Below are 26747 nucleotides of genomic sequence, written 5' to 3'. Positions count from 1 at the left end.
GGGGCGGTAGTTCCCGGGGTCCATGGTGGCTCCCCCCTTGTGGAGTGGGATAACCATTGCTGTGCACCATTCAGCAGGCACAAAGCCTGAGGTGAGGCTATGATTGAACATGGTACTTAGGTGGGGTACCAGTTCATTCTGTAGTTCATGTAGAACGCAGCCTGGGATGTTTACTGGTCCCATGGATGCTGTGTTCTTGGCTTTGGAGAGTGTGGTTTTCACTTGTGCAGCCGTGATTACAGGAACATTGCATTCTTCCGGTACAGAGATGGGCTCTTTAGGGGGTGTGAGGGGGGTAAAGTTAGCACTGAACCTATCTGCCAGGATGTTGGCAATATCAACTGGGTCTGTATATTTAGTGCCATTGTGCTGTAACTCAGAGCAGATCTGAGTGTTGCCATTGAGATTCTTGACATAGCCATAGAATGGTTTGTGGTTGTCTTTAGAATCAGTGGCAATTTTGTTTTCGTAACTAGCTTTGGAGGATTTTATCAGGGATCACAGCTTCTTACTGAGGCTGACCAGGGAGCTCCTCCACTCGTGGGATTTTACTCTCTTTTGAAACAGTTTCTTCTGTTGTACAGTTTGTTTATGGCAGGGGACCACCAGATTAGCTTCCTTTTTTGGAGGATAGCGTCTTGGTTCTGTTTGGGATAGCATGATCCATGTGCACTCATGTGAGTGCTTATAAAGTGCAATTGTGTAGGATTCAGTAGTCATAACTGTATTGTCCATCTGCATGGGTGTCCTGAAGTTCACCACTTCTGTCTTAAGAAGTATGAAGTTGGCTTTGGTAGAAATTTTTTACAATGGTTTCATTAATGTGGGGTGGGGGCAGGATGTGGATATCTAGGGTAATTAGCTTATGCTCGGATTGGACCAATGAGGCGTTAACGTCAGGTGTGGAATACCAGTCACTCATGTTGGTAATGACTAGATCTAGGATATTGTTGCCCCTGTTGGGGGTGTGGATAAGTTGATCCAGGGCATTGGAGTTTATGAATTCCAGAAAGCGTTGAGTAAAGGAGTTGGTACATGAGTAGTTTTCCCAGTTAATGGTGGGGTAGTTGAAATCGCCCATTATTAGGGTGTTTGGTTGAATCCTAATATTTTCCAGTACATCAAGAAAAGAGGAATGGGAATCCTGGGGCATGGTGGGTGATCTGTAGCAAGTTACAATTTGGATTGCAGTTTTGCCCAGAGTTAGTTGCACTTGGATAACCTCGGCTGCATTATGCTGAGCAACTAGCCTGGAGGTGTGGATATCCTTAATGAAAATGGACACACCTCCACCTTTGGTGTTCCGGTCCAGGTTACATGGCTGGAAAGTGTTGTATGAGTTATAGCCTGGTAGTGCAGGGGTGCTCTCTGGAGCCTTGAACCAGGTCTCAGTCACTGCACAGATATCGATGTTCTCCATTTTAAGGAGTGCCTCGAGTGAGTGCATTTTGAGATTTAGACTTCTAGCATTGAGTAGCATCACCCTCAGTTTTTTCTTGCATGTTCCTGTTACGGTGGTGAATTTGTCATTTGAACCTTGCCTAAAAAAGGCACTATAGGGGCAGCAAGAACCTTAGCCAGTATCCGGAATCCCGGGGGTGGCAGGTGCAGGCCATGTCTGGCAAAGCATCGTGGTCTGTCGATCATGTCATCTCTGGCAGACAGATACTGACTCCCTTTAGAATGGCACCAGAAGCTTAGCCAGTTGTTGAAGCCAATCATTTTGTCCTTGTACTGCAGCATCATTCTGGGTGATGGCAGAATGCTACTCAGGGCTAGGGTCATACCTGCCTGGGCTACAAGATCGGAGAGCTCTTCCATGTCTCTTTTCATGTAGTCCAGTGAGGTACATCTCAGATCGTTCACACCAACATGGACAATGACAGAGTCATATTTGTACTTGTTGTGGAGTGACCTGAGTGCGTGGGTTATGTGGCGGATAGTGGCACCCGACAGGCAGCTGACAGTAACCTTCTCCTTGTTTAGCCTGGTGAGTGGGACATCAATGTACCTGACTATAGAGTCACCTATGACTAGTGTGTTGGGTACGTTGTTTTGCCTTATTGGCTGTGGTTGAGTGACACACTGAGTCTGCGGGCTATGTGTCATTTGGGTTGTGTTAGGGGGTGGAGGTTGCTTACATTTCTGCTTTGGGGGTCTCTATTGCTTGAGCAGATTATTATTGAGAGCCTCCGTGAATGTTTTTGTGTTTCTATGTGTGGATTTTGGTGGTGTAGATTTAGTGAGACTATATGATGAGTGTGGTGTGGTGCAAGTGTTTACCTTCTCCTCTTGACTGTCAAGTTCAGTCTTGATTGGAGAGAGCTTTATCCAGTTTAGCTTGATAAGTGCATCTCTCACAGGTTGTAGTGTTGGGTGGTAGGAGGAGAGGGTTGTCTGTGTACATGAGGCAATTTCTACATTGCCCCAAGATGCCCAGATTCATCAGATAGACAGGTGAGAACACTGGGAGCTGACCCTTGGACATGCCTGAATAAGAAACTATTTTCCTCTAGATAAGTGAGGAAAGTGAGTACAAGAGCTGTTTTTCTCTAAGCAAGTGAGGAAAGTAAGTACCAAAACTGTTTTCCTCTAGGTAATGAGGAAGGTTGAGTGCTGTAGTAATTAGTAGGTTATTTAGTGCTTACAAGTTCTGAAGAAGTACTTATTGCGAATAAGCAAATTCAAGTGGTAAAACTAGGAATCTGTATCTGGACTAAACTAGTTACAGGAAAGGGGGAAACAAGTGCAAATGTGGACTTTTAAATCAGAAAGTTGAGAGAGATGGAAAAACTGCCTAAACGGCCAATAACTACAATTTCTGGGCCAGTACCACTCCTTATGTGGTAGATAGGTTACCTAGTGCTTACCACTCCCACTGATAAGCTAGAAGGCTTCCCTCCAACACAGAAAGCTTGGGGGGCTCAGAGGCTTACATACAGTCCTGGATGCAGCTAATCTGAATCTGGACTACACTAGTTACAGGAAAGGTATTTATTTATTTGTTTATTTATTTATTTATTTTATATATATATATATATATATATATATATATATATATATATATATATATATATATATATATATATATATATATATATATATACAGAAAAGTAGCTAAAACAGCAGTCAAAACAATTCAAATGCAGTGCAAGCTAGCACACTTGAGTATGTAGCAATGTTAGACCAAACAGTTTAAAAAATGCAATTAAATTAAAAATTATTAAAAACAAGTGCAGAAGGAGTCTATTAGGTAGAATGAGGTAAAGAGATGGGACCGGTATATCTACTTTACTTCTTTTCTTTTTATGTATCAAAGCATCTCCCTCGCTCTTTTCTTTTTTTTCCTTCTTTTAGTTATCTAGACATCGTCACGTTTCTTTTCTTTGATAAGTATCTTTCCCCACATAGTTATAGACTTTACCCACCAAGGAGAGTAAAAAACGAGACTCTGGTTAGACATATGTGCTCATTTAGCATGTTTGTTTCTCTGTCTGTGGGACTTGCCTTTTTTATTGTCTTTGAGCTTCTTCTGGATCCTTGCTGAATTCTTGCTCATTTGCCACTAACAGTTGTAACTCATTACTGTCCCACTTCCCCTTCCTGTTTTCAGTACGACTAATTTATTGTGGTAAAAATCAGCCTTGACTTTGCCACAAATGCCTGTAACTCCTTAATAGTTTTTTATGTGGTTTCCCATCTTTTTTTAAGCAACCATTCTGCAGTCATCTTTAAAGAAACAACATTTATCTTTCCTTCCTCAACTTCCTGTTGCACTTTAATTATCCCTTTGGTCTTCCAGTCAAGCATTCCAACACCATTCATGTTCCTGGACTCGCACTAAACCAGAAAGCCATTAAACAGCACTGTCTTATCTGGGCTAATGCTTACTTCCTAAATCTTGTACTGAAATCCTCCACGGCTTTCCCCTAATAGCCTATTTAAAATCTGACAAATATTTTTGTGTGTCCCTTCTATCTCCCTCTGCCTTCTGCAAAGAAAACAAAATCAGTACCACCTCCAAACAACATGTGGATGAGCTGTTCTTAATAAATCTCACCACCTCTGTTTTCCAAAATCCCTACAAATGTTTATCCAGCCCAGGTGCAAGCACCCTAGCTATCTTCATACCTACAATGAGAAGACAATCAGTTCTCCAATTTTTAACATCCGGTCTTCTCTCCATACTCATAAAGAGCATCAGTATCCATGGTTTATGCAATGAATTTGCTTGTTTTCCCACATTTCGGACCCTATTAATTATGTACATTATATAGTGATCGTAATACATGATCCTGTAAGTAAGCTGTAAAAGTCTAACCTGAGATCTGACCTTTTTCCAGCATATTCCTGTATTCAAATCATCAAAGCTCTGTTTCTCCATTCATTGTCTTACTTTCCAATTTTCAGCTTTTTTCTAATGGTGCTTTATTGGGTGTTTTTCTACCTAAAAGTCATTTAACCCCTTATAAAATTCTGAAAATAATCCACAGTTCATTCATTGTCCCTCGTGCTGTCATTACTTCTTTTTCTTCTTCACTAATGTTTGTTACTCCTTTTTTTTTTCAAACACCCTGCTAATATCCTACCAGGATTTTCTCCCTCACTCATCAGAGGTGTATGCTATCCAGTCTCCATCAATGTGTACCATCTATTTACTGCAAATCACCCATCGTTATTCTCTCTCTCTTCTTTACTTCTCTTCTTGTTCTGGTGCAATATTACTACTTCTCTGTTTTTCTAATATCATAGTCTCCTTGTTTTGCCCTTATCCCTGCTTTTGCCATAATACTTTCTGACGCAGATGTGTTTACCCCACCCACTAGCAATTTATCTCATCCTAACCTTTCTTCTCATAGCTTTCTTTTATATACACGCATGTATGCAGACAAGGGCCACTGAAACTACTATTGCATTTACTTGCGTTAGTTCTGTTTTATTCCCCTGCAGACCACTAGCTGTGCTTTTTAAGGTCTACAGTTAATGAGCAGAAAGGATATGGCAGGACCTTCAAATAGCTGTTACTGCACCTACTTGGATTAGTTCTGTTTTTTTTTTCCACCCACTCACTAACCATTGTTTTCTAAGAGCTGTAGTTAGCAAGCAGAAAAAAAATGGTGGCTCCAGTGAAAAATCTCACTCACAGTATACTGATTATGTGTTGCAAAAAGGTAGGCTTGTTTTCTTTTTTTTTTTTTTTTACTGGGCTCTAGAAGTACATTAATTAATCCTCTAGAATATTAAGCATCAAATGGGGTTCATTGATTCTCCAAACCCATTTTCTAATTATATTTAACATTATTGTATATTCTATAAGCTGTCTAAGTACCACAGATGACTTTCACGAAGCATGTATAAACATTTTACAAAATAAAATTATCTCCCAAGGTCTACAGAATGTGCAGCCTTGGATAATACTTCACACACACTTTTATTGCTCCTTTCTGCAAGCTTCTAGTGTTGATTTAATTGTAATGTCTTTCAGTTTTCCTTTCTATAATAATGTGTACCAATTTTCAGTAAAGGAATATGTCTTTGTAAAATTTGTTTTGTATCTTTCTAATATTGCAATACCATATGGTTTTGATGGCGGAAGTTAAAGATACAAATTTCAGGAAACTGAACTGATTGTGCTATTAGTGTAAAAAATGAATGAATGAAGAAAATAAAGACAGGAAGTCAATAAATTAGATCAGCGTTTTGAGTTTCTGAATAGCTGTAGAAATGGTCACTTGAGAATGCAAATAAGATCTTCTTTAACGTCATAATGACAACTTGCATAAATGAAAATAAAAGAAACTATTTTGCCTTATTAGCTAGATCATTGAGCTTCATGGAGCAGTGCTCTTTTGATGAGGAAAACATCTGTGGCATGATACAGAGGACTGATGATGGTGATGATTGGCAACGTGTTTCCCAGGCAAAAGGAGGACCATCCACAGATCACACAGTGATGAGTTCTTGCAAAGGTAATAACAGTTATTACATTTTCAGACTAGTTGTGTTTTATTATGTGGTGTGGCAAAAGCTATTTAATGCACAAATGAATGCAATTTATTTATTATTTATTTCCATTTCTTGACTGGGGAAAATCGATAGAGAAAAGCTCCGCACAGAAAAAAATAATAAAAAATAGCTTAATTTAGAAGAATTTACATAAAAGTAGCATACAATTAATTGATTACTAGAACGAAAAAGATCAATAAGGTTTACAAGTACAGCACAGTTCAGTAAGTTTTAAAAATACTTATGTTAGTAAAGTGCAAAGTGATACACCTGAGCACATGTACAGTGGAAAGTAACATCTGAGCACAGGATATGCTTTACAGAATTACTGACTGATATGTGGTACCAAAGTTACAGCAAGTCTATAAGCTGGTTAGGGAAAGGAGATTTTAGATTTTTGGACTTGGGTGGGAGAAAGGGAAAGTAAAGAAAAAAGAAAGTGGTGTTGTACGAGAGGTAAAAATATGTTTATGTGACAAAAGCTTAAGGAAAAGCACAGAGAGGTATAGAATAAATAGAGGATGACAAAGAAAGAAGACATGTAGATGACAAAGAAAGAAGACATATAAAAACAGTACAAAGAGAAATGAAAGGAAAAAAATTAAAAGGCAGGCAAGAAAGGATGAGCTATGACTTTCAGCTAAATGGTCATAGAAGTCAGACGTGTAACAAAAGAACAAGTTTTGTTTTATATGCAATTAGAGGAGTTTAACTTGGATTACAGCAACAAAATATACAGGCATTATTTAGATATTCTTTGAGGTGAATTTTAATTCTTGGCACTTTGTCTATCTGTTTTAAGTACAGACAGATATAATTCCAAAGTTTAGCAATATGTGTTTTAATGGAGGGTGTCATCTGCAATATTGTTTGATTTGCTAGTGATTAGAAGGGAGTTGTTTAAATGTAGATCACTGACTGATGAGTGGTGTTGCGTGATTTTTGCTGCACAACAGTTTTCTGTTTTGTATATTACATTATGAGTGGTAACCGTGTAACGGTAAAGTAATGGGAAAGTTCTAGCCAATTTCTTCTTTAAGGCAATCAATAGCGAGCTTTAGCTGGAAGATTAGCAACAAAACTAGCTATTTGTAGTGTGTGTCAACTTTTATTTTTAATTTGACATTCAATATAGTAAAGATGGTGAAGTACACAGGAGAGATAGAGAGATAAAGAGAGAAAAAAGGTAGCTACATTGAAACATTTTTTTTCTGGCCGTATTAGTGAGCTAGAGTTTTTCTGTGCTGAGAAAACCAAGCTTGTGGTGAATTTTCTTTATAGCTTGTAATATATGCAGGTTACATTTTTGATCACCTATTACTTCTCCTAGTGGTTTGGTATGCTGCACACATTCTATTTTCATGATGTTTGCAGAGTTAATGAAAAATGAGCTTTTTTGATTTGAGTATTGTTTCGGTGAGAAGAGCATTAATTTAATTTTCTTGGAGTTAAGTAACAAGTCTATGTTTCCTAGTCGTGTTTCTATAGAAGAGAAGGATTCTTGTATCATTTTTGAAGCTGAGAGAGTGCTGTGGCTGAACAAATAACTGTGTAATCATCTGTGCATTGTATTATGATAGCACACCTGGCTGTCATTTGAAATTGGTTAATAAAGATGTTAAACAATTCTAAGATTGATTCTTTCAGAACACTGACAGAAAGAAGTTGAAAGGATAAGAATTCCTGTAGCCATTTTACAGTTTGTTGTCTGGTGGAGAGGTAGCTATTAAACTAAGAGAACACTGAATGATTAAGAGAAGAAAGTTATGCGAGTAATTTTAGATGTGAAGTTGAAAGCTTTAGATGAGTCAAGAAATATAGACAACACTAGTTTACCTGCATTCTTCTGAAGGTTGATGGAGTTGGAAAAACTCAAAAAGCTGGTTGTGGTGCTATGTTTTGGGTTAGACGTTATGGGTTTTAGAGAAAAGATTGTTGTTAGATACTTCATGAGTGGAGTATGGAGGCATGTTTTCATGATTTGTGGTATTGGAAATAATATTGCTGTGGTCAGCAGCTAGAAAAATCTGTTGAGGTTCTGACTTATGTAGGGATATGATAATTGTACAATGTCTGGCTATTAATATTAAAAACCGAGCACGCTGATTGGCCAGCCCAACCAGCATGCCTGTTGTAAATCCGAGAATATACCAACGGGAAAAGGTCTGGTCACCCGGACTTTTTCCCATTAGTATATCTCACTATTTTTTTCACTTTTCTTTTTTTAAAACAAACAAAAAAAGAAAACGGAAGACCTGAAACAAGCGAGAGAGATGGTGTAGACAAAAATAAAAGGATAATCAGGTAAGTTCTGCAAAACTATAGAAACTTACCTGATTACCCTTTTATTTTGTCTGTCCTGGCTCTCTCATTTGTTAAAAGTCTCCCAGTTTCTTTTTTTTAGTTTTCAATAAAAAAATAAAAAAACAATGGAGATCTTCCTTTCTCCATTGTTTCCTTTGCACAGCACTGATGTACTGTGTAAGTGTGGGAAGACAAGTCCCATATGCATGCGCAGTACATCAGAAAAAGCCCAAGGATACCACAAAACCACAGTAGGGCAGCATGGAGGCATTATTCAAAGACATTATTTAAGAAAAGTAAGTATTTTTTCCTTAAATAATGTCATTGTATAATAGCAATAACTGACTCAGTGGTTCTGGTATATTGAAATTTACCCATGATTGGCTTTATTTAATCACTTGGACTTCACCCTCATGATTAAATCACACCAACCATGGATAAATCTTCAATATACCATGTCATCGGTTATTGCTTAAATAACTTTTACCAGATAAAAAGGATGAGGTTTTCAGAAATGGAGTTATTTATCAGAATTGAGGTAGGGTAGTCCAATGCATCTGCTGCTAATTTGATATAGTCTGCTGGAAAGGGAAGGTCTGCAAGAGGGTAGTGAGACCAGCTATGTTATATGGGTTGGAGACAGTGGTATTAACAAAAAGGCAGGGATTGGAAGGTTTGGAGACAAAGCCAGAGAGGCACGATTACGTTTTTTTGGACATGTGCTGAGGAGGGATGCTGAGTATATTGGGAAAAAGATGCTAAGGATGAAGCTACCAGGTAACAGGAAAAGAGGAAGGCCTAAGATAAGGTTTATGGATGTGGTGAGAGAGGACATGCAGGTGGTTGGTGTGACAGAGCAAGATGCAGAGGACAGTAAGAAATGGAAACAGATGATCCACTGTGGTGACCCCTAACGGGAACAGCCAAAAGAAGATGAAGGTTGTCAGCAGCTCTGATAGTCATTTTAAGTTTAAGAAGATGTTTTCTTATTGCTGCTGTTGAAACAGGTTGACGGGTTGTTGACAGTTTTTGGGACTGAATGTGTGGGAGATGGGTTATATTTAATAACTGAGTGGACCATCTGTAAGAAGTGGGTATTTAATTGTGTTGCAATATTGACTGTTGTATCACTAGTTGTGGGAGATGGAGTGATGGTTTGGCCAGGATGGGGAGCATAATTATAGAGGACCAGAAAAGTCTGGGATTGTTTAGATGTTTTTTGTTGGAAGCTAGTGTAATATTTTAGTTTGTTAGTTTTAATGTGCCACTTGGTAACATTTCTAAGATATCTGAATTTTGGTAAGTTGGTTTCAGCCTTGTTTGCAAACCATTGCCCTTGCACTTTATCTGTCTATAGCATAAGCCCTTTTGTTTCCTTTTGTAATGATGGGGCAAGATGTGACTTTATTTTGTTGGTTGCAATGGAGGCATGATGATTCAGTATATTTATGAATATGGTACTGAAGTGTGATACTGCATCATCGAGGGTCAAAGTGCAATAGGCTGGTGAGGAAATCTTGTTTATCAAAAGATGACAGGGTGACTACTTTGCTATGGACTATGACTTTATCAATGGTACATGTTTATCTTGGAGCATATAAATGGAAATAATCACTAAAAGTGTCAGGAATACATTCATGGGAGGTAAAACTGTTGGGATAGTTGTTTAGGATGCAGTCTAAGATGGCTTGTCTATTGTTGGTTTTGTTAATTCAGTTGGTTGTTTACCACTTTTGAATGTAATCAAAAAGCTTATCTGTGTCAATGGGGATATGTGAGTTAATCTTTTTTCAGTAAATAGTAAGGCCTCCTAATATAATAATTTCCTGATGCATGTTGCATGATATCCAAGTCAGCTGTTCTCATGTTATTTCCTCATGGTGTATATAATGTTGTGATACAAATGGACTTTTGGTTATTGGATTGTATGGTGTGAAACATGTAGTTTGGTTCTGTTAAATTTGGGGATATTGTGATAGTAAGAGATCAGTGTCAGATTATTTTTGTATATGATGACAACAGCTCCACCTTTTTTAGTTTTCCTGCCCGTTCTGAGGATGTCATACACTGAGGGTAGGATTTTTCCTTTCTTTATTTCCTGTATGAAATATGTTTCTAAAATAATAAGTATGTTTTGGGAGTAAAAGAAAATCCATACATTGATTTCTTGTATCTTGTCATGGATGTTTCTAAAATTTATGTTAAAGACAAGTAAGCTGTTTTGCCTTTTAGAGGGGAGAGGCAAGTTGTTAGTGTCATTCCTTTTTGAGAATGATGAAGTATTAAAAGATTGTAAGGGACCCGAGTTGTGAAGAATATTCCCACTAAGATTTAGTTTAATGATGGGATAATGATGGGAACTGTATCATTCATATTTATAGGTACATACCATGACTCCATTATGGGTTCCTTAGTGTGTTCAGATATCTACAGATAAAGATAGTCAGAGAGAGTTATGTGATTAGTTTCTGAAGATGTGCTATGAAAGTAGAGTGAGATATTGTGTTTTGGAGTGTGAGGCTTAGGGGGAGCAGAACTGAGTGTGGGAAGTGTGGAATGAAAAGAGGTGAAAGATGTAACTATTATCAATAAAAAGACTGTGAGTGTTTGGGTAATAATCCTTGTCCTTTGAGGAGATAGGGCAAGATTAGGACAAGGGCTGTGTTAGAGTTGGTGAGTTAAGATTAAAAAAAGCTCTATGTGTTTGGGCAGATACAGTAAGTATGTGCTTTATCTCAGTTAGTTTACTTGAAATGTGGCACAGGGTGACAGCAAGTTGATGACTGGTTTTGACTTTGGGTGGATGGAGTTTTTATATGAGTGTAATGATGTGTAGTTTTTTGAACTGAGTAAAGATTAGTCATGAAGTGTTATATTCTGACTGGTAGGTGTTACAGAGGAGATGTTGAAGATGATAGGTAGAAAATTTAATGTGTGTGAAACTTTGTGAGTATAAATGCAGCTAAGGTTGAGGTGGTTGAGAATTAGGGGCAGGGTAGGGGATCTAAGTGACCCCAAAGCACATTCAGGGTGAGCAGAGCAGGTCCCATCCTCTTCAGGCATCATTTTCTTCATTATAGAAACAGCCAGTTTAGCCTGTTGAGAGAAGTTTAATATAAGTTTCTTTCCTTTAAGATGTGAAGGAACTTCAGTAGTGCAAGTGAAATGTGATGAGAGAACCAAGTCAACCAACATCTCAGGCAGATACTTTGCAGGTAAGACCATAGAGATGCAGAAAAAAGAGATAGTGTAGGAAAGAAGGAAATAACTACATTAAATGAATTGAGGTGATTTTAAAAAATAATTAGAGGTTCTGGCTTTAATTATTTTATAGAGACTGGTGTTTCCCTTCAAATAGCAAATGGCTAGATTGTTTTACTGTATCCCTAAGACAGCAGGGAACACCAGATGTTGGATAATGTTTACCTTATTCTAATATTTCACTTCTTTTCATCAGTAAAAAGGAGGGGATTTAGTTTAATATGACATTCACTACACAGTATGAATTAAAAAAATAATTCAAACAACGACAGTCATGAATAAGCAACTATTGTTTTTTTGCTACTGTTTTCTGGACCTTGCAACTAATAAACAGATAAGTTTAACATGCACAATAAGTAATGATTTTGCTGCTGGCACTATCTTGTAGGCTCCTTCACTCACTGCACAGAGATACACAGTGTTAAGTTATGGCTAGCAGTACATTTGGTATGGGGGATTGGCTAGAGAATCAGAAAAGCAAATGAGAGACAGCAGTGTCACACTGTAGCAGGAACAAGAAAGAAGTGGAGAATAATTAGATTAAGACCACTGAAAAATAAAATATTGTTAATGGATTATTGAGAAAGAGAGTTATATAGAAGTAATGAGTATTGTTGCAATCCACTCTATGAGTGCACTACATTGCCCATGATGCTACTCTATTATAACACCAAAAGGATGCTGTATAGGGAGACTGGGTAGTTGCCATAGTTTAAGGCTTTAACAAGAGTTATCTACTTTAAATAATGTTACTGAACTTCTATAATCATGGCTAGCACCATAATAACATAGAACTATACCTAAATAATGCAGACTGTGTCACTGTACATTACTCTCATCTAACATAATACATTTGCTAAACACCAATCACAAGAGTTCAACATTTAATCTGAAGCACTAGGAGAATGGTGTTAGAATATATTGTTTTGTTGATCAAAACCCCAAGAATCAGAAAGAGATATATCTTAAACTCTCCAGATGCCAATATAATAATCTTGAACCTTGCCAGATTTAATTTCAAAATAACTTTATGAAAGGCAATGAATTATGTAAATAAAAATTAATTTAGCAATGCCAGTATCTTAACAAGTAATAAACTATCCTTCAATGTCTGAAAGATCACAAGGTTATATATATGTCTCCACACTAGGTGTCTAGCTTCATTTTGCAGTATTTACACTGCTGTACAGTATAAGGGGTGTGCTACACTCCTGATGACCCATGTTTCAGATGAAGTATAAAACCAAGGTCCCCATTTATGAGTTGGTAGTAATTCAGGTGATTGGTAAAGAGCTTATGACATTTAAAAAATTGTAAAGTAAGAAGTGTTATCACTAGTGTCTGTGTTTATTGGTATTAATAAATAATTTACTGATTCCACAAAATGTGTAGATCACGCCTGAATATATCTGTATGTAATGATAACATAAACTGAAATTGCTTACACTATATCTAGATAGTTTGTTTAAATGTCTGTGGTTTTCGTTCTTCATATTTCTCAGTCAATTTTCATCACATTATTTCCTCAACTGCATTTTAAATCCCAAGTTCACCTACAAAAGAAATTAAAATGTTATTTCCTTCACTGGCCTTATTCCTTCCACTGATAAGGCCTAGCCAGTCCAAATACCAGCCCAAGTCTCTCCTGAAAAGAGGCCAGTATACTAATAGGACTAACCTGGTCAACAAAACATGCACACAGGCATGCAAGTGTCTATAAATAAATAAAATGATTAATTAATTCATTCATTCATTCATACAGTTTCCTTTACTGCATGCAGCTGGTTCAACAAAGCATAACAGAACACTATATTGCAGACCCAGTAAGCAATTGATCAAATCACAACTAGGATCCCGGAATGAACCACAGTGAATGAGATGGCAAGACCCAGTCACCAAGTACTACAGTTTAATCATCATCTTATTAAGCTAGATATTATGGAATCCCAAGAAAGAGGAAATATTTTGTATTATATAATACCAACTGTTTCTCCTTCCTTAATCTCATGTGATAATGGATTTAACATAAGTTGCAGGGGTGCATGGAAGCTTGTTCTCCTCTGAAATTGGTTTATCAGGTGTTTTTGATGGCTTTGCATTTAGAGATCTGTAGAGCACTCAATAATTGGAGGATTTCTTTTTGTGGGAATTTTGGTTTGTACTGAAATTAATAAGGATTTCATGTGTATGTTGCATTTTGATGTCAGGCTACAATGAACAGAAAGGGGATTGTGCTTTTAACAGATAGTTGTTCTGTAAACTAAGAAAAAGTGAGTTTGTGTAACACTGTATACCTTAAATGAAATTTACAAGACATCAGGTCTGTGAAGAAGGGCATACCAAACATATTAGGTTCTCTAGGATCCTATTAATAATGTTTCAGTGCATTTCTGGATGTTAAAATGATACACATTAATTCATTTACACATCTTTAAAAGTACTGCATCAACATCAAGTAGCTGCAATGTAAATGGCAACTACAGTTTTGTTTAATTCCATATTCTTTGTCACTGTCAAGTTTAGCAGCTCCCAGGCTGTTCTCTAATATACTAGATATTGAAAAGCTTGGAATACCAACACTTGTTCTGATTGGTCATAACCTATATCACCTTTCAGTAGTCAAAATGGATCCCCTCCACCTTTAGCTAAGTAAATGGTGTCCTTTGCTTTGCTCATACAGTGTTAGCCATGAGAGAATACCTGAACACATACATAACTACAGCAATTTCTGTCAGTAGAGTTATATCTACAGTGGGTTTCCATTTTAATTTTTAGGATATGTAAAATAAATGGTAGATGTTTCATGCTTTGCAGTATGAGACATACAGCCATAACACCTGTCCTCCCAAAACAAATTAACTAAGATCCTGCCCCATCCCATTATCTTATGCACTCAATTGCAATGTCCCTACTAATAATGTGTTTCCTATTACTGAAGTTTTTTACTGTACATACTGAAGTAATCTGCTTGAATTCAAGTCACTCTTCAACTATAGAAACTATCAGAAGAAAATATAATTTTTATGTCTTATCCTATATCATTCATCTCACATGACTAGGACTCCAGATTGAACAGCAATATCCTAACAAAGCCCTGTGAACTTCACCGGTTGAAACTTATCACCACTAATTGGTGAAAATCTAACCATAAATATCAGCATATCCACATGGTTGATAACGTCTTTCCATCCACTTATAAACCTCATGAATGGAAACAAATGCCATCTCTATCTCTTATCACTATCTACATCTTGCAGTTTAATACAATATATCTTAAGGTTAACTTCATAATTGCCAGCTATGCAGGCACAGAGGTATAAAGGCCTGTGTCCAAGTGATCCAACTGACTTGGGTGTTTGCTGAAGCTGGCATGGGGAAGATGGATCTGTCTGTCATCAGGGAGTAGTAGGGATAGACTGGGTCTGTTCAATGCCACAGTTCCAAGACAACTGGTAACAATGCAAAGGATGGCTGAGGTGTGGGTAGTCTGCAATCTAGAAAATGATGCAGGTGCACAGAAACATACTTGTGCATATGGAGGGCAAAGTGGTTCCCATAGTAATGTTGATATAAGTCACTTTCCAACCCACCCAGGAGAGGGGCTAAGGTCATACTAAATATACTTTCATTGCTGAGATGCTGTCAAGGTTACAAGCCACCATTAAAGCTGCCTGCATAGTTGAATCTTTCAAGATTTTTTAAAGTCCACTGGGAAAATCCTGGATAAGGGAATAAATGGAATTGACCAAGAGAGGGAGACTTTATGGTGAGGAGGTACAGTGGTAAAAAGCATACAAAAAAGAAACTGGTTAATGTTATAATTCTTAAAGTGTGATTCTTCTACTCCATAAATAACCACCCTAATGCCAGCTTTCCTCTGACCTCTTTTTCCACTTACAAAATGGACTGAAAACTGCATTTTTGGTGCCACATCCCTTTTTACAAATTCAGTCCAATTATCCCCTGATAAATATATACCATGCCAATATATTAACAGTAGCAGATGCTTGGTAAAAAAACTTTCCATTTAACTGTATACAGCTTGTTTACAAGCTACACAGTTTATTAGACCATGTGGCCTTTCAACAGAATTGCCAGATGAATGATGAGTCTTACAGTGGAACCACTCTATTCCCAGTTCCTAGCCTCCTCTTTTAACCATTTGGACCAGGATGCAAACTGACTGGCATGCAGTTGCACAATTAACACCCATTTTAATCTGCACTTACCATTTACAACTCTCTCCACAAATGGAAAAAAAAATTATCCAAAATGTATGGTCACAAATTTTTTCATACAAGGATTCATCTCACTCTTCTGCCAACTCCACTGTGTTTGTAATGCACAGTATCTCTCAGATTATATATTTTTTCTAAATCTACTCAACACCTTAATTAGTAACTGTACTGTTTTCTAGCACCTATTCACATAGTCCTCACCCATATCCTACAAACCTCTCAAACAAGACTATAATAAATGTCTGCTAATTTTTCTGCTTCCATTACAAAACCTATATGAAGGTTACTTCACTGATATAATTTTAGACAAAATAAAAAAAGAAAGAAAAAATCCCTCTGGAATTTGAACTTGCACAGTCAGATATCACATTAGACAAACAATCAAAACAAGGCAGCAATTGCAGATGCCAATCAGTAATAGTAGCAGCCAATCACAATACCCGCTGATAACATCTCTGCTAATTTACTTGTCACTTATTTCACCAGTGTTGGCTCCAATGTAAACAGTGACATCTCTGAATACATCATTTACAAATATACACAAATTGCCTTCATCTCTGTTTCAGGCCCATGCACTTGCCTACCAGGAATAAATAGCTAAAAACATAAATAGAAAGCAGGTCAATGGACTATATTCTAAATATAGTCTGGTTTGCAACACTTTCTTATCCCTACCCTTTCAGTAAACAGTAAACCCATCCTTAGTCCCTTTTGCCTTCACTGACCTGTATAAATAAGCCACACTAATATCACTTCCAAAAATATCATACCACTCCCACTCTGATCAGCATAAACTGCCTATGAAAGCCATGTGCACCCAGCTCATGCACCACGTCAAATTAATTAATCTATTTTGACCCAAATAACACAAGTTCAGTAGTGGCCACAAGACCAATGTTTTCTACCGTGCACTAAAAGATAATATTTACAGTAACATGAATGAAGACAGCTGCAGTGGCCTCAAGACCAATATTTTCTACCGTGCACTAAAAGATAATATTTACAGTAACATGAATGAAGGCAGCAGTAGTGGCCACAAGACCAATGTTTTGTACCATACACTAAAAGATAATATTTACAGTAACATGAATGAAGGCAGCAGTAGTGGCCACAAGACCAATGTTTTGTACCATACACTAAAAGATAATATTTACAGTAACATGAATGAGGGCAGCAGTAGTGGCCACAAGACCAGTGTTTTGTACCATACACTAAAAGATAATATTTACAGTAACATGAATGAGGGCAGCAGTAGTGGCCACAAAACCAATGTTTTGTACCATACACTAAAAGATAATATTAACAATAACATGAATGAGGTCAGCATCACATCAGCAATAGTGACTGACCTTGCCAAAGCTTTCAGCTCTGTGTAACAAACAAAAAACTAAAACTTCTTATACATATCTTAGAACTTTGGCCTTTCTAATACTGTTCTCCATTTTTTCTAAGATTACTATCATCTGAGTACTCTATAACTCCACCTTTTCTACACCCATTACATTACCAATGATGTGCTCTAACAGCCAATATTAAGGCAGCTCTTATTCACAATATTTACTAACAGCATACTCAGTGTACTTTTCTACCCAAAGTGCATACATTACACCAATGATCTAGTCTTATTGTTTTCTAGAAGTCTCTATGACAACATAAATAAGGAGACAATTCTTAATATGGACTTTTGTAGTTACTACTTAACATCCTTAGGTCTCATAATTACTATCAAGAACTAAAGTTATATTTCTAGAAGAATGTAAAAAACTGTCTTCCTTAACCTCACGTCCCATGCCCATTGTTCATTAGGTACCCAGCTCATGCAACTCTTATTCTTTAAATATATATGCAACAAAAATAAAAAAGAAGAATAATCCAAGCAATACGACCAAGTAAAGAGATCCAACACTGTTTTATTACCCTTCTCTTCTAGCTCACTCCGCCAAGGAGAATAATTACAAAACCAATAAAACAATTTAACAGTCAATCAATCAATTAATTACAATGTATTTCATTCATTTTGTTTAATTAAATCACTATCATTATTATTTTTAATTGTGATCTGTTCCAAAACTGGGTTGACTATCATGATAGTCTCTAAAATGCACTGCTAAAGGGCTTTCTAATTTATTATTCTTTATGTCCCTTACATGTTCTTGAAGTTTACTTTCTCCTATATAAAACAGTCCACATGGACACTTTAAAGCATAGACTATTTACCATTAATACATTCAAATGTTTTACTTATATATTTGCACAAAATACACTTCCTACACTGATATGTGCCCATTAAACCTATTTCTATTGGTAAATTAACATTAGGACTAGAGTACCTTGCATGTACTACATATCCTTAAGGGTTTCTCCTTTTTTTATAAAAAAATAATACTTGTTGGAATAATTTCTACTAAATCTTTATATTTAAATAAAAAAGGCCAATATTTTTGTACTGCTTTTTTAACTTCTTCTGTCATTAAATCATATGTTAAAACAAAAAACATCTTTTTATCAAAACAGTTATTTTTTTCTTCTTTCTTCATCTTACTTTTTTTATTTTTATTTAGCTGAGATCCTTCATTCCTAGCTCTTTGTAAAGATAACATAACTTCTTTTTCATTATAATTTCTCCTTATGAATAAATCAACAGTCTAATAAATTCTCCATACAGTAAAGATTTCATAAGGTGAGAAGGATGGTGACTTAATCCATCTAAAAAAATGTAAATTTTCAAATTTTCTATAAATTCTTGTAACTATCTTACCATTACTCATTTCTTTTAAAACTAAAAACTTCTATCTCACCTATGCCGCCCCTACTCTTTAAATCCCTGGGCATATGGATAGATCTGATACTCTCTTTTAATGTCCATATAAATGAAACCATCTGCAGTTTGCAGGCCAACATTAAAATTCTTTGCCAGCTCTGAAAACAACTTTCAAGAGGAATAAAATGTCTGCTAATCGGGGACAGCTGTAACTGCTGTCCTGTGCTGTATCTTGCTTCTAACTATAAAAATAAACAAAAATATTCAGAATTTATAGCTACATATAACAAAGCTAGCTGCTTTGTGTCTTTCTATCACAGTCAGGCATCAGCATCATACACAATAAGTGTCTGCCTCTGGCAGTCTGGCAGGATGTGTGTGGTATCAATTAATCACTGTCACAGTAGTGCAACGAGTAGCACTACCATCTCACAGCACGTGATTACCTGCTTGAGTTTTTGGATGTGGTTCTACCACTAAGGAGTATGCATATATTTCCTGTCTGTATGTGTGGATTGTATCCAACTGCTCTGGTTTCTTCCTGCAGATCCTCAGCTGTATAATGTGTTCCTGTCACCATCTGCTCATTTTCCTTCATATCAGTTCAACTTGAGAGGCAGAGCGGTACACAAAAATGAAATATGTCTATGTCCTGAACCTGACCATTCTTCACATTTTACTTTGGAAAAAAGAAACATTTTTTTCCCTTCAAAACTGTAGCAAACTGTATGCTGCCTGCATGGAGCACTACAGTGCTTGGGTTTTGAGTAAAAAAAAAAAGAGAAAGAGAGAGAGACATTTTTTTTTTCTTTTCAACTGTAGCAAACTGCTTACTGCATTGGTAGCAAGCAGTTGTGCCAATCAGTTTATATTCCACACTGAGTATTATAGCACTCAGACTTTAGTTAAAAAGGATTTTTTTTTTCAATTTGAAACTGTACTTACCACTTGCTGCATACATGGAGAGCTACAGTGCTTGGGTTTTAAGTTAAAAAAAGAGAAACATTGTTTTTTACTTAAACTGTAACAATGGTCAGTTTATACTGATAATGGAGCTCTATAATGCTCAAACTTTAATTAAAAAAAAAAAATAGAAAAAAAAAAGTTTTTTCATTTAAACTGTAGCAAGCAGTTGCCATAGTTCACTTTAGACCATGCAGAGGGCGCTACAATGTTCAAGCATGTCCACAAATGCAATGTCAGCGTTTAAAAGCCAGTATGTACTAAAGAGTGAGCAGGATAGGATGGCAAGGTCATGTGCCCTAACACTTTGCACCTGAGGTAATTGCCTTCTTCACCTCAACCTAGCTATGCTGCTGTATACCTGTCCCGCAGCACTGAATAATACTTTTCTCATTTTCTTTTGTTGTATCTAATAAGCCTGTGGTAGTTCAAATGGTGTGAACCCAGAACAGGCTTGGATTGTTTTCCTTACAGCAAAGAAAATACATTGTAGCAGTCAGTCCAAGTTTCTTCCTGCCACTTCTATAGCTTTTTCAAACAAAGGTTTTAAAGAGCTCCCTGTCGAAATGTAGAGACTCACTATTACAAGTTCTGGAGAAAGGCAAATTTTAAACATTACTTTTCTCCTCTAAACTTTATTGTTTGCAGTGTGGCAAGACCCCCTGCACCTCCAATGTGGGGATAAAGCCCCTCGTACCCCCAAACATATATATATATATATATATATATATATATATATATATATATATATATATATATATATACTAAGATGGCCATATTGCAGAGAAAAGGGAATATTCTGAGGAACAGTGATCTCAGACTTAGAAGATGTCAGTTTTCAGTCAGTCTCACTATTCCATGTCTCAGACTAACAAGTCTCAGAATTTATAATGGTTGCATTTAAGGCCCTTCTAAAGCACACAAGCAGTACATTTGTTTGAGGGAAATGCAGGATGTCCTTTAACAGGTTCACTTTAAAAATTAGAAAGGTGCATGTGTTACTGTGGTCAGGAATTTCTCTGTGAATTTCTACCACTTCCTTTGCTATGGACATTGCACTCTGTAGGGATACTAGCTCAGCACAGTTTGTTGCATAACAGTGTTTATCACATATATTGATGACCTTTACCTGATTTTACAAATGGCCTTGCAATGTCTATTGCTGTTCTAAATGGCTCTTAAATCCTAGGTGTGATGGTGGTGTTTCACATTCTGGACAGGCTGCATAAAAATCTCTATGTCCTTTTTAATATCAAGCCAGTAAAATTTAGCTAAACTTTTAGCTTCTTTCTTGTCTATTCCTAAATGACCACACAAAATAGCTTTTACAAGTATTCTAAAAACACTTGAAACTAATAACTAACTCAGTATATGTTCCTTGCATTTACTATCCCTGTATCAGTCCAAGGTACAGTTATGCAATAAGGATATTGCCACTCCTTTTCTTACCCACCTGCTCTATGTGCTTTCTAGCTCTACTTAGTTTATTGTCTTCCCACTGAGCCTTCATAACATTTATCATTATTCTGACTTGATGTTTAAGACATGACCTGTTCTCCTAAAAATGAAGGTACAGGCTTTACCCCTTCATATACTCCATCCCTAACAAAAGGCAACTCATGAGATAAATGTCTTCCCCCAGGACTACTGCCAGACTTCCCTTTCTCTGCTTCCATAGTTGAACTTTCTTTAACCTTAGAATCCCAGTTCTATTTTTGAAGGGCCCTCAGTGTCGGTGTAGGTGGGAAAAGCTTAAGACTCTGTTCATGTTCCCTTTTCAACTCTTCTCCAATATGAGATTCACTTATCTCTTCCACTGTTTCTACACCCACCTCACTTAGTATATTCTTAAATATATGTTCTCCTCTGTCGGTTATCGTGCTGACCTTTTTTATTATTTTAATAACCAGTGTCTTTTGGTAAGACTCAATTTCCTTGACAGCCTCCATACTGACTTACTTTTTTTTCTGACCCAGGAAAAATATGACTTTAATGGTAAATTATTATAGTAGAGTATATAGACAAGACATAGGGGTTGAGACTAACACAAAGGGAATGATAACATATTTGAATCAATTACAACTTCCTTGGTTAACAGAACAGAAAGAGGGGTATTAGCATTAGAAATAAAGGGAACTGAAATTAAAGAAACAATAAGAAACCAGAATACAGGGAAAGCCACTAGAAGAGATGAAATTCCAATAGAAGGGTAGAAAAAAGCAATAGGAAATAATAAAAGTCGGGCTGGTATTCTTAACAATATCTTTCTAGGTGAGGAAGGTAGAACAATAGTGCAGTGGATAGCTTTAGTGCCTCACAGAAAGAGGTTTTCTGGTTCAGTTCTTAGCTGGGGTGCCTTTTGTGCAGATTATACATGTCGTTACTTTAATTCCCTGAGTCTTTTGGTAAAACTCACTTTCTCTTTCAGTCTTCACACATACATTCTTAATTATATTAACAAATATGTTAAGAAGTACAGGTACAGGGTATAAAAATGTGAGCTAGAGAAGTCTATATTTTTCCGGTTTTTATTGAGTTCTCTTTTGTCTCCCTATACACACATTGCTTCAGTTTTCTATTTACTAGTTGTTTTATGCTTGCAAACATATCGCCATTTAACTATTATCATTATGCCTTATTAATTCTGTAATCCCCACACTTTGCCCTCTATCACAATATTTCACTTGGCAAGGTCAGTAACAGCAGTTACATAAAGCAGATTATACATATTTAGTAGCTGAAAGTTCATTATACAATATATATATGTTATCATCTCAGCTAAATAACTGTTACATGCCGGGGCAGTTACCAACTTAAATTATCCCTTATTATCAAGAACACAATCTTTTATCTAACACTTATTGCATACATTATGTGCAATTTATTTAACTGAGCTCTTTTAGTGATACAAAGTTCTGTGTACAATATAATTATTTATGCTACAGTAAAGTCTCTGTTAACCAGAATTCAAGCAACTAGAAAAAAAATAATCAAAGAAATACAGTGCAATTTTTATATATTGCATATATTGCACTTTCTGCCCCCCCCCCCCCCGCAGAAAAATACCTTACATTTTTAGAGTTTTAGAGTTTTAAAAAGGAAGTTAAGACTAAATTCTCTCTCTCCCCAACCTAAGAACAAGTCAGACCAAACAAATAGTACAGGGTACAGTATTAGTCAGGCCTATTTTTAATAGTAACTCCCAAGCAACCAGAAACTATAGTTATCTGCCATCTACCAATCCCCATGGGTGCCGGTTAACTCTGAGTTTACTGTATAAGCAAGTTGCCTCAAGATATATCTGATGAGTTGACTGGGTTGTTCTGTTTATACAAACACATTTTGCTAGCCTAGAGACATCATCATCTCTACATGAAGCATTACCCCTGTCACAGACTAATAAATTACAACTTGTTTTCTTTCTCTATGTATTCTTCTAGCATAGCTCAGTTTACTGCAATTATTTCCGTAATAGGCAAAACTCTAAATGACTAAACTAATTTTAGTGATTTTTTAAATAAACCCTGTTTTCCTTTCATATCATTCAGGAAGAATGTGATGTCTTCTGTATGTGTTGTATATATAAACATGTATACACACACACACACACACACACACACACACACACACACACACACCTCCACATACATGCATGAACACAAACACACATGCATACATACTTTTCTTTTCTGTCAAGGATGTTTGTTTTATGTCTAGGCATTCATGTTCTGCACCAAGATTTTCTTCCTCAAAGCAGTATTTTCCTAATGTCTCTTTTAACCCATGAGAAAGAAGCTAAATATTTTGTTCACCCTTCTTAGGCTCAAATGAGCAATAGGTGCTGCATCCACGCCATCACCTTATTAGCTCCAGAAAAGAGATTGTGTAGTTCAGAAGTTTTTAATAGGGCACATAACCTAGGCTATGTTTTGTCAGTAGGAACTGTTTATATTGAACACAAAATGCACACAAGTTAAACAATGAAACAGCTTTAAACTGAAATTAATACATCTGTAGAAGTGACAGGAGTCAAATCAGTGATTATAGATTACCTGCTGGTGAGCTTCTTTTTGATGTAACCTTGTAGAGAAATTGAGCTAAACTGGGATTGTGAAGAATCTGTGCACAAAAATTATTTCACAGCAAAGGTTTATCTTTACAATGAGTGCCAGCTTGGCTACTAAGCATCTATCTTACCAAGGACTGTTATTTGCCATTATGGCCAACATGCATAATGAGAGGTAGACACTAAATTCTTACCTTATTGTGCAGTAACCAAAAGATCTCTTCAGAATTCTGCACAGGCTGGCTCACCCTTTTCAAACTCAAATACCATGTATCTTTACAAATGGTTGTATGTTCATCAGTACATAGGTGTATACTAGGCTAACGATCACCAGGGCCTGGGCTAACACACACATGCACACACACACACACACACACACACACACACACACACACACACACACACACACGTGCGCACACACACACACACACATATACTCTTTTCCTTTCTCTTCTATATAAAATGCCAAGTTCCTATATTGACATACAGTATGTCTGATAAAACAATATATTATACGTAAGAGTACATATTAATGATTGCAAAACTTTGAGAAGTTGAACATTAAACTGGATTCAAATATAAAACTCAGATAACATTTGCAAGTCATACTAAGTAATATATAAATGTATACCTTCACCTATATATCTTTATATATCAATACCTACATTTATATCGATATACATAAAAATACACCTACATAACTGAGTATGCATTTTATTAATTTATATTGTTTGCTAATTAACTGGGTAGTCTGGATTATAAATAATAACTAAATCAATAGTGTATTTTCTACTATTTAAGTTGTCATTGCAAAAGCATAAAATGAAAACAATACATTGCAAAAAGTAACTGCTTCAATAACAAGATGACAAAATCTGTAATATCAGATAAAATAAATAAATACACCAAATTAAGTAAGTCTGGCCACAAATAACAGACTTCATTTGTGTTACTATCTTTAAAATTTCTGTAAAGCTTTCTTTTATATATCTCTATAAATAAGACAGTTAATTAGCTTAACCACACCCACACAATGACATCAGTAATTGCCTCCTACTAGTAATAGACACACCCTTTTTTTTTAGAGTGTAATGTAATTACCCATGCAATGACATCAGTAATTGCCTCCCACTAGTAATAGACACACCCTTCTTCTTTAGAGTGTAATGTAATACACGTGTTAACCTTTACATGATATTCATTAAATGAAGCATATAATCAAACCTTCCTGTATACAGAGCAACAACTAAGTCAGTAATCCACTACTATCAACAAGGCATTAATAATTATTAGAAACAAGTATCTAAACCAATCCTTTTGTTAAATCCACTTCACCAAAACAAATCTAAGCAACCTTTTCCTGATAAATGCACGTCAAACATAGTTCGTTCCGCTGTATCATCCACACCACAACCCAGCAAACTGAAGAACTGCTACACAGTAACGACCTCATATAATTCTATACATTGAGTGCAAAGCATTACTTTTAAGTAATTTAAAGTAATAGCAACTATATCTCTTACCTTACCTTATCTTTTCTGTTCTCTGCAATGTGAAAAAAAATATCAAAACATATTGTCAGTGCAACTACAAGTTGAGTGAAGTATACCCTCTGAGTTCAGACTTACAGTAAGGTTAATCTAATTACATTACATTGGTCAATAGCAAACATCAACACCTAGCACCTATAAACAAAAACATCAACCACTGGTACTATGCAGCTCAATTAAACAGAAAATCATCCAGACAATAGAGCAAAATATCCATATTAAAATCAAATTTACTTTTTCCCAAGACAAAATCAATATATGTCAATCAACTCTTCAATATACAGGAAATAAATAATTATGATGTGAGATAACTTTGAACAATTAAAGAAGCAGTCATAATTCAGGATCACAGAAAACCAGTAATGTCCCAAGTAAACACCATTAGCCAACTAATCTAACACATAGGGATTATGTAGTACATGCAGCAGATCTTCCAAAATTGCATGCAAGAAGGAGAACATGTTAAACAGATAAGACTCTCAAAACATCAAAAGTCAGTTTCTAAACAGAATCCATAAAGTTACATCTTTTTTTAAATTGCTATGAATAATATAACACAGTATGTCATTTTTCCTTCTATACTCAAATTAATTCAGAATTCCTTTTTACGGGGGAAAACAGATGAAATGATAGACAGTTATTATTGTATTTCAGCACTTTAGTCATACGTGCTGTAAAGAACATTTGCACAGTAACCAAACTTCATTTTATAGCTACTGTTGTACAATTATCACTAAAACTATTTGAAAGCGTGAGCTTGTGATGCAAAATGTTTAAGATTTGAAATATTTACAAATAAGCATAGTGTTCCAAAAAATGTTAAAGCATTAAAAGAAGCATTTGTTGAAAGTTTAGAGTGGATCAAAATGAATTAAATTGAATTAAGAAGTAATATAGTTTAATAGAATCCTCTTTTTTATATTTTATACTGGAATTAATAGATATTAATTATTAAACTTATACTACAGAATTTTTTGAAATATATTGTAGGAATAAATCATTTATCAGCACTTACCTGTGTACAGAATAACCTGTTTTTATTTTCCTTACATAAAATGTGTTTAACAATAATGATGAAATACACAAAAGAGTGTCATTTATGAAATTAATTGATGAAATATAATAAATTATAAAGAAAACATTCACATTTTTCTTTTTTCCTTTGAGGATGAATTCTGCAAGCTGTATGTTTTCTGTCTGTTAGAAATAACTCCATTAGATCCATTTTTGTTGGGTAGACTTTTCATTTTGCTAGTAAAAAAGACCATGTGTTCCATTTGAATGAAATAATTCTTTGTTTGGTAAGAAGTTTCTTACTTTCTGTACAACACTGAAGGTTTTCTCACCAGAAGGATGAAATATTCTCAGTCTAGAGAGATATAAGATATGAGCTTTTATATTATTTTGTTTGAGAGATTTTATAATAGGTCAACATTCTGTATATTTTCAAAGATTTTAACAGCATAGCCACTGTCAAAGCTTATAAAGTTCTGACCCATTGTTATAGGAGACTTTGTCCAAGCAAATTTTATTATCAACTCTTTGTCCAGGAAAGACATAAATTTAAGTATTACTAATCTTGATCACTCCGCTATTGA

The 26747-nt window shown here is 35.8% G+C and overlaps 1 protein-coding gene across 1 annotated transcript in view; it reads left to right on the top strand.

The window, feature by feature from the left end:
• LOC122797071 (meprin A subunit beta-like) overlaps positions 1–26747 on the top strand; it is a 275902-nt gene that overhangs the window by 149778 nt on the left and 99377 nt on the right. The window contains exon 5 of the mRNA XM_044065846.1: positions 5817–5969. Coding sequence (XP_043921781.1) covers positions 5817–5969 — 153 coding nt within the window. The remainder of the gene's footprint in view (positions 1–5816; positions 5970–26747) is intronic.

This window comes from Protopterus annectens, chromosome 3.part0 (genome assembly GCF_019279795.1).
Source record: "Protopterus annectens isolate FY-2018-M chromosome 3.part0, PAN1.0, whole genome shotgun sequence".
Taxonomy (NCBI): Eukaryota; Metazoa; Chordata; order Ceratodontiformes; family Protopteridae; genus Protopterus; species Protopterus annectens.
Note: the sequence above shows the minus strand (reverse complement) of the source record. Positions and strands in the feature narration are given on the sequence as shown.